This window comes from Octopus bimaculoides, chromosome 8 (genome assembly GCF_046866305.1).
Source record: "Octopus bimaculoides isolate indiv1 chromosome 8, ASM4686630v1, whole genome shotgun sequence".
Lineage (NCBI taxonomy): Eukaryota > Metazoa > Mollusca > Cephalopoda > Octopoda > Octopodidae > Octopus > Octopus bimaculoides.
Window position 1 is genome coordinate 56,827,453 of NC_142935.1, and position 10,000 is coordinate 56,837,452.

Genomic DNA, 10,000 nt, shown 5'->3' on the forward strand with positions numbered 1-10,000 from the left:
CAGCTACTATCACCACCATTGCAACTCTCATCGATGTCTTCACCATAATCAGCAGCATCACCACTTTCGCCAATATCATCAAGCGTCGCTATTATGTTATTTACCATAGCTATTAACTTCGCCGTTAATGGAGGCGCAATGGCCCAGTGGTTAGGGCAGCGGACTCGCGGTCATAGGATCGCGGTTTCGATTCCCAGCCCGGGCGTTGTGAGTGTTTATTGAGCGAAAACACCTAAAGCTCCACGAGGCTCCGGCAGGGGATAGTGACGAACCCTGCTGTACTCTTTCGCCACAACTTTCTCTCATTCTTTCTTCCTGTTTCTTGAGTAACGCTATATGGGCTAAGTATTAACATCCTCAAAACGCAGTTAGATCTCATTATCCAAACTCCAAGAGAGCTTTCGCTAAAAAATAATAAATAAAAGGCATGAATGATCTTGATTATTGGGACCGCCTTAAAAATATTGAATCTTCGTTCTCTCCAGCGCCACGAGCGCTACATCATTTGCCCAATGTGGAGCATATACCACCGGCATTGCTCAAACCACCTTAACATTGGATTCAGAATTCATCCAAGGCTGGGGCCACGTACCATATGCTTCCTACACAATTCAGATTCACAACATATAAAATTCACTGCAACACAATTTCATTTCCTCAACAGGCTCTGCGCTATTTAACATTATTCCACAACAACTCAAAGAAGAAAAGTTCTCATCACCTTTAAACGAAACCTGGACAAATTTCTTCAGGGGATACCAGATAAGCCACCTATATCTAGATACATCTCAGTCAACAACTCTCTTCATGAATGGGCCATGATACCTCAAAACTTGACACATAAAAATGTGACTTAACAGATCCTATCAGGAGATGTTATTAAGTTAGACGTGGCATGAGCCAATCTTTGGCCGAAACAACTAATTTATGACGTTTATACATATTATGATTACCTAAAATGCAATACACCCGTTAGCATCTACACGCGTGCGCAAGCACATACGTATGCACACACGCACGCACACACATACACAGCCTCATTAACCGTTGTGAATTACAGCTACATATATACATACATTGAACACGTATGCATACACAAGCGCGCTCGCATGAGATGTAAAGCGTAATTAAATAACACTCGACTATCTTAAATAAAAAGTAAGGACATATTGAATAATACAGTCCTTGAAATGACAAGATGGTCACTGGTGGAACGTCTTTGATCCTATGTTTGCTAGATCAGGACTAATCTGGGATTAAACAACAGAAACAACATACATACAAAAGATCCTACATACATATATACATACACAGAAACATACACACATGCATCTAAGAAGAAACTACAATATAGTTTACACCTGTTCATAATCACACACATTCACACACACACACACACACACACATCATATACAAGCACACACATGCACATACACACACCAAGAAGCAACCATATTATATATTTTACCTATTCTCAAACGCACACGTACACAGAGAGAGAGGAAATGAGAGAAAGAAAGAAAGAAAGAAAGTGTGAGTGAGAGAGAAGGCTGACCACACAGGTACACAGGCACGCAAGAAATAACCGTAAAGTATGTCTTACTCGCGTACATACTCATTCTTCTCTCTCTCTCTCTCTCTCACACACACACGCACACACATACCTCGACACACAAGAAACAATTCATCAGCCAACCAGCCAGCCAGCCAACCAACCAGCCAGCCAGCCAGCCAGCCAGCCAGCCAGCCAGCCGGCCACACATCATCAACCAGCCACCCTGTTTGCACGAGGTGTGTCCCTGCTAACAACACAACGATGGTTGTGGGGGTGTAAATCACAACAAACATCTAGTGTGGATTTTCTAACATTGTTGCGAAAGTGTCACCTGACGAGACGTCGGTGTCGGAACATCCGAAATCTTCACACACACATTATTAACTTGATTCTCTCTAAATTTACTTTCCATCAACTTTTCACTGACTTTTCTTGATTTTTTATTTTTGTTTTGCAGTTTCTTACCAATCCCCAAATTAATTTTCATGGTGTGTGTGCGTTTATGCATGTGTGCGTGTATACGTATGTATGTATGTATGTATGTATGTATCTGTCTGTCTTTCTGTATGCATGTATGTTTGTATGTATGTATCTATCTATCTATCTATCTATCTATCTATCTATCTATCTTTCTATCTGTCTGTCTGTCTGTCTGTCTGTCTGTGTGTACGTATGTATGTATGTATGTATGTATGTATGTATTTATGTATACAAGAGTTACGGAACGAAGTTTGGGTTGGCAACTAAGTTCTCGCCGTTTTTTAAAATTTTGGAATTTATTGCGTTTTTAAATTTTGGAATCTATTTTTTCCGAGAATTCTATTTTTGAATCATTTTGAAATCTTTTCTTTTTTTTTCTAGTTAATTTTAGTTAATTTTTGTTTATTTTCAGATCATTAAAATGGAATGTCAAGTTAAGAAAAACAAGCATTTTCAACACCTCCTTCTTTTCCCTTTTAATCAAAGTTCTAAGGCCGCAAAAGCTACTCGCAACAGTTATGCTGCGTATGGAGAGGCTGCTATAGCTGAAAGAACCGCTCGTGATTGGTATGCCAAGTTCAAAAATAGAAATTTTGACCTCAAAGACGCATCTCGTTCTGGCCGTCCAGTTGAGTTCGATGCGGAGCGATTAAACCAACTTTTGCACGAAAATTTTTGTCAAACGACAAGGGAACTGGCAGAGAAAATGGAACGCTCCCACACTGCTATAGAGAAGCATCTTCACTCGATGGGAAAGGTTCAGAAGTATGGTGCATGGGTTCCGCATGCTTTAAGTAACAAAAACAAAAATCAACGAGTCACAATCTCTGCTGATTTTCCTTGCTCGTCACCGCTCAACTCATGGACACAAGCAACAATTTCTTTACCGAACCGTACTGGCAATGAAAAATGGTGCCTGTACATCAATATGAAGCAGCGTAAGGGATGGCTTAGCCCGGTAAACAAGAGACACCGCGCGTAAAACAAGATCTTCATCCGCGTAAAACGATGTTGTGCGTATGATGGGACTGAGAAGGGATTATCCATTACGAATTGCTTGAACGGAACCAAACGGTCAACGCGGAACTCTATGTTCAACAGATGGAACGACTCAACACGGCTATTCAAGAGAAAAGACCTAATCGGCAGCATGGAGTTCTACTGCTGCACGACAACGCCCGCCCTCGTATCGCCAATATGACCAAGGAAGCCATTCAAACGCATGGCTGGGAAGTGCTGCAACACCCGCTGTACTCTCCTGATTTGGCACCAACGGATTTCCACCTCTTTCGATCTCTTTCAAATGCTATGCGCAAAGTTTCGTTCAATACTGATGCAGAATTGAGAGCTTGGTTGGATCAATTTTTCTAGTCGAAATCGGGTGCTTTCTACCAACGAGGTATTGAAAACCTTATTGAACGTTGGGAAGAAGTTGTAAACAACAAGAGTGAATACATTTTTGATTAATTAGTTGTTATTTTTTATTAAACCTTTAAAAAAATTTAAATTTAAAAAAACCGCGCGAACTTAGTTGCTAACCCAATATATACATATACATATGTCCATGTATGAATGTATGTATGTGTAATGCCAATCATTTGGTTGGTCTTATTCCGCATGTGATCTTGAATACTCGTGTGTTCAGCTACAGTAGCACTGTTCCAAATGTGAGAGTAGGACTCCATTGTTTGTCTCATCTGAATTTTGTAGTTATTAATAACTATTAGGGGAAGGGAAATGCCAGTCGTTTGAAAGCTGTCCCAAACCGGTATCAATTTCGTGTTCGTACTTATCTCCATTTGCCTTCACATTTTTAGCTGTTTTTTATGTATGAGAATAAGAATTATTGATCGTGTACTTTATTAAATCATTTATTGAAAAAGGGTTAACAAAAATGAAATGGGTTTTAATCAACAGTTTTTTTTTTCTTTTGAATTTGGTTTGGAAGATTCTCGATGTGAATTCGTTTTTAGAAAAACAATTTTTTCTCTTGGGGGCGTCATTACACCAATAATAACACGCGCACTGGTTCAATATTACTTCTTTATTGTTAGTCAATTGTTTAAATATCTAACCAGCGAACTAATTGATCGTCTACTTAATGTGATGGCTAAACAAGCAATCAGTCGTGTGTTAGTCAATGTCCTTTCGCTGCTAATCGCGACCTTTTCAGTGACTTTCCCTCTCAGTCGATTGTTTAGCCAGCATATTAAACAAACGATCGATTTGTTATTTGATTACATATTTAACCAATTGATTAACAATAAAGAAGTGATATTAAACCAGTGCGTCTTATTATTATTGATGTAGTGACCCTCTCAAGACACAGGTTAAAATCGCAATATACATTAAAAACAAAATGCATCTTATTACTAGTGTTGTACTTAATTGAAGTTTTGGCTTTTTCTAATACTTTTTTTTTTCATTGTTACTGGTTTTATTAAATTCGAAACAACCTATAAAATTCATGAAACATTCACGTCTGTTTCTTTCGTCAGTAGTAGCGTTGCTAGGGATGGTGAGAGGAGGGATCTGCTCCGGATGACGCTCTTATAGAGGCGGCACTTTTAGGCTTGCCGCATACGCCTCTAAAGGCTTGGGGGCCAGGAGTGGGGCGCAAACTCAAGGGCTGACCTGTATGACAAACGCTCTAACTACACCACTGTTCGTCAAACCTTTGAGGATCAATCAGAGAAGTGATTCTTTCAAAATCATCGTTGTCTCCTAGAATCTAAAATAAGAACAAAATTTCAAGAGTACACTTTTTCATTCCACAAATTTTATTTGACTTGAGAACAAAATTCCATTTCTTTTGACGATTTCTCTTTTTCTACTCCAAATCATTTTCAGTTTCATTAGATACATTTTTGCTATAATCAAATTTGATATTTAATTTACAGAAAACCCAGATTGATTCTTCAACTTCTTTTCATTCTGGAAACTTATTCAAAATCATTCAGTGCAAAAAGAAAAGAAAGAAAAAAAATTAATTTAGTGCAAGTTTAATTAGCATTCTGCGTGGTAAATTTTTCTTCTTTTCTTTTTATTTCAGTAAAAGTAAATACCACTTCAAGAGTCAACTGCATAATTTTATACGTAGCATATCATACAATGGCTGACATTTGATTGTTGATCTGTAATTAACATGAAAAGTATTTGAATAAAGGTTTACGAAATTCTTTCTGTTTATCATCAAAATCGTCAAAACATTTCATAAATGTGTGAAGTCAATATTAACTGACTTTGGTTAATTTTCATGATCAAACCACACCGTGTAAACGTTGTTTAAAAATGTATGTTAGTTTTGAAAGTAGTTTAACTATGCAGAAAGTCACACATTGTTGATATTCCAGCGTATCACTCCAGACAAAACCTTTAACCCTGTCGCTAGGGTTTGTTGTTATCTGGTCTGTGGTGGTGGCTGGTTGAGTTGCTGAATAAAAATATATTTCTTGGGTTGCGTGTATAAGTAACTGAATAACACTCGCGAACATTTGATAGAAGATTTTATAATCGACAGAAAGATAAACTGCGTTGGTCCTTTTACAGATAACAACGATAATTACATACTGAGAGTTTACGGCAAGCTATTGATACAGCAACATGGGGCTTTCCCAACAAAACTGGAATTAATAGTATTATATTCGTGGTGACGGGGATTCCTGTCGTCTATCTGTGCCATCTGTCTTAGCCGTCGTCCGGTTGGTAAAAATGCGCGCCGAACGGTTTTTATAGGGGATCGGAAGTCAAATTCTAGAATGTTAGAGAAAACTTGTCCCCGCCATCGCTTCACGCTGATTGGTCGGTTAATAGACCGAGCACGTGGAACTATAGTGGTTTCCTCGTGATACCTAACTGCGTATCCAGAGATTCGGTTTCAAATCACCCTTTAGTATTCAGATTATTCTGTCAAAGGTAATGTTTATTTATTCACATTGTTTTGAATAAATCATACATTATCTCGTAGCTTCGAGATTTGGATATGCTTATTTATTTTTAGAATGACATTGTTGTGTAGGTGTGAGAGACCGAATCTAGCCGGTTTGAACATAAAACCAGTGGAGTGGATGGGCCTGATATGGTCAGTTTAAATATTAAAGAGTTTAAAATTCTGGTCTCGGTTGAGAGTTGAGTGATACTATACATTCGTATTCAAAAGTGTTTTGACAACTTCTAGTAACTGATGTAAAATAACAACTCAGGTTAATTTACTTAAGTATTTATGATATTATATAAGTATGGAAGGTTAAAAGATTTTAATTTTCCAGCTTAATACAATCAAAGTAAGATGTTGAATGTTCACGAAGAAAATTACCTGTCTTGTTTCAAAAACTGTATTTGAAAAAGTTATTTAACAATTTCAGACGTGCCTAACGATAGCACGCAAGAAGAATTGCCTATTACCTTTCATCCAAAACCGATAACTCTTGATAGTTCTTGTTAAGCTGCTACCGAGATAATTCACACTACATGCGAATGCTTAGCTTAGTGGTTAGGGTGCTGGACTCATGATCGTTATAGTGTGGTTTTGATTCCTGGACCGGACGAAATGGCGCTGAGAAATTTACCCTGTGTGCTAAGGATTCTGCCTGATCGCCGGCAAGAGGAATATATCATACTAGCCTTGAAGTCGCCCTTGACGTGGTATTCAGGCTAGCTCCTGCGGAGGGCACCTTTCAGACCTTCGCTCCCACTATCGGGCCGCTTCGCGGCCCTCTAACCTTCTATAATGAAACTTATTTCTGCAAATGTGCTAGACATTGATGCTAATCATAATTTAATCAATAATCGTAGGAGCGAGGTAAATGCAGAAGAAATAGGGGAAGGGTTAGTGGGGCCCCATTTAAGCGGCCCTTCAGAAATTGAACCTCTTTACGATACTCTCTGGGAGTTCATGATATGAAATGCCTTGTCATTGCTCCAATTTGGTCACCAATATAATGTATTTAGTTTAAAATGCAGTAAATACGGGGGGTGAGTGGGACCCCAATGAGGCAACCCTTAAAAAAAATAGACCCCTTAGGACATTCCCTGGGATTTGCTGGTTTGAGTTTCGTTGACCGAGAAACATTACTCAAATTTATATTAAGATATCAAACATTGCCCGCATTTCAATTTCAGAATTATTCCCCTTGAGATCTTACCTGGAGTTATCTCCCTTACATTTCCTACTTATTATTAGCATCTCAAAACAGCTTCTTTTGTCTGTTTGTACTCGTTCTATCCGTTTGTTTTATCAAACCTTTAAGTTACAGGCACATATATAAACTATCACTGGTTGTCAGGTGGTGGGGGTGAACGCACACGCACACACGCACAAGGCATACAATTTACTGAACTTTTCAATCTCAAGCTTTCTAAAAAGTCTTTTGTATCAACTGTAACCTTCTAAAAATATATTTCTTGCCTTACATAATCTGACTTCTTACTATCTAATATATTTTAATCATCCTCATAACAAAATTTCAGGAAGCTAAAATAAAAAACTTGTCTCATTATTTCATTATCGTTAACTGACTTTCTTTGTTTCTGCAATTGGAAGTCACATTACAGATATTTCCTAACAAAATATCTTACTAAAGCTTGATCCTGTACTCAGTGGCAACTTCCATCTAAAAGTAACTTACTGTTAAACACAAATTCGTATCAGCTACGATATTTATTTTAAACATATCTGTCATAAATATTATAATAGCATAAATATTAACCTTAAAAAAGGGGGGGGGGAGTAAAGATCTCCCACTTCGGTCATGAATGACCGTGGGATTGCACCTTGAAAGTTCCTCTCTGAGGCAATGTTGTCCGGGCAATGTTGTTCGGGCAATGTTGTTTATGGAAGACCAGCAGTTGCCCGTACATACCAGCCTCTCCTCTCCACGCCACCGATGTTATCCAAGAGAAAGGAAAAGGTCGATACAGCTTGGCGCCAGAGACGTCGCAACACATTTCTGCAACATGAAATAAAGTGTCTTGCTCAAGAACACAACACACACACACAGCCAGATCCAGGAATCGACCTCACTACCTCATGATTGTGAGCCCGAAGTTCTAACCACATCATAAATATTAGCCTTACTAGTATAGTATTGTACAAAAAAAGATCATATCTTAAATTTACATTGTATATTATACAAGATGGTTAGAAAAGTTCCTTTATCACACACACACACACAAATACACATTAAGATGGGTAACCATCAAGTTAAATATATGTCTAGTCATAAATGACTAATGGTTTCGCCTCCATAAAGAGCTTAGCTTTACAGATGGCTCGTCAGACTCTAATAGCCACAGGCATATATCCTCTCTTCGAAATGAAGGTAAGAAAACCGTTTCGGTCAGTTAATTTGTAAACAAAAGAATATTATACGGTCTGAACTCTAAGGGTTATCGCCCTTAGATGGGTTTGGTCAGCAAATCTGTGCAAGTTTTGGGTAATTTTTCAGAGAACACCCGCACGATTTTCACTAAGAAAAAAAAATAAAAACTCGAATTTTTTGCGCGGAATCAAGTACCCTGACCTCCTAATATGCTGTGAATCCCTTATTTTGGTGGGGGGGGGGGGGGGGGCAAGGGAATCATTGGAATTTTTTTTTTTTTTTCGTTTGAATGAATTCCTGTGACATCCTACTATGCTACAAACCCATTTTTGTGGTCCGAAAAACGGAGTGGGGTGAGGTGGAAGCCTCGGAAATTTCACCCCAAAAAGGGTTCTTTAGGATATCACAGGAATTCACTCAACGAAAAAAAAATTTCCAATGAATCCGGGACGGGGTGAGTCTCTCCCTCACTTCACCATCCCCTTTTTCCGAACCAAAATAAGAGATTTGCAGTATATTAGGAGGTCAGGGTACTTGATTCCACACAAAAAATCCAATTTTTTTTTTTTTTTTTTTTTCTTAGTGAGAATCGTGCGGGTCTTACTCTGAAAAATTACCAAGTTTTGCATAGCAGAGCGGGATAGAATCCTTAAAGGCTCTATTGACCCGGAAATTCTCTTGAATTCAAGACACAAGATATATAGCCTCTACCTGTATTTCCAGCGCTACTTGCTGCAAGCGTGAGATTTCCCGTTCGTCGATTAGGGTTGTATAGAATATTTGCGGACCGGAACCAATCTAGGGGCGGAGATTCCCCATTTGTCCTATAATACCATCAGATTTGTTGACCAAACGCATCTAAGGGCGATAACCCATCCCGTTTAAAGCTCAGACAACGTATAATATTCTTTTGTTTACAAATAAACTGACCGTAACGGTTTTCATGCCTCCAGTTCGAAGGGAGGGTACATGCCTGCGACCATTGGAGTCTGGTGAGCCGTCTGTTAAGTTAAGCGCTTTATGAATGTGAAACCATTATTCACTCTATGACAGGACTTATATTTAACTTCATATAAATGCGTTACTGCTCTAACTTTTAGAGTGTGCTTCTTTTTTTTTTTCATATATGAATTGACGGTATATATGTATATATAAAACTTTATGTAGATATACTGTAAGAACGTTAAATACTGCGGTATTTGACTTCAGAAAGCATCTCGTATAGATGTATAGTGCTAAAAATATTTCATATATCAGTAGCAGATGAAAAATGGCGGTGGAATAGCTAGATCACATGATTTCTGCATGTTTGCATCATCAACCACAGGTATCCACTATTATCGCATGATAGCCAGACTTCGTCCTAACTGATATACAATAAAATAGTGACTAATCAGTCACCAGTATCATAAATAGCTGGTAGATTGGGTAAGAATACGTTTTTAGCAACAGAAGCAACATATAAGTGTGTGTGTGTTTGTGGGGGGTATAATCTATGTATATATTAAGCAAAATAAGCATGTGTTAAGAACATCGAGGGAAGGAGGTACCACAGAAATGGTTTACGGCACAAAAGAAATCACTTTAAACTTGTTAAAATAATATTCTGGATGCCTTTATTTCTACTAAGTATAGATGCAGATGT

General features: G+C 38.2%; 1 protein-coding gene and 1 long non-coding RNA gene across 3 annotated transcripts in view; both read right to left on the reverse strand.

Annotated features, from left to right (window-relative positions):
* Positions 1 to 107, reverse strand: part of LOC128248497 (uncharacterized) — a 32,809-nt gene extending 32,702 nt beyond the window's left edge. Inside the window, exon 1 of the mRNA XM_052969851.2 lies at positions 1 to 107. This exon is cut by the window's left edge and continues 44 nt beyond it. Within this exon, the coding sequence (XP_052825811.2) occupies positions 1 to 107 (107 nt within the window).
* Positions 108 to 3,810: 3,703 nt separating this feature from the next.
* LOC106876179 (uncharacterized) overlaps positions 3,811 to 10,000 on the reverse strand; it is a 7,321-nt gene continuing 1,131 nt past the window's right edge. Inside the window, exons 1-2 of one of the 2 annotated variants that reach the window (XR_001410204.3) lie at positions 9,067 to 9,349; positions 3,811 to 5,169 (exon numbers count right to left, since the gene is read on the reverse strand). This is a non-coding gene — a long non-coding RNA (uncharacterized LOC106876179). Of the gene's footprint in view, positions 5,170 to 9,066; positions 9,350 to 10,000 lie in introns of those variants that run through there. The other variant, XR_008264691.2, reaches the window with a different exon arrangement.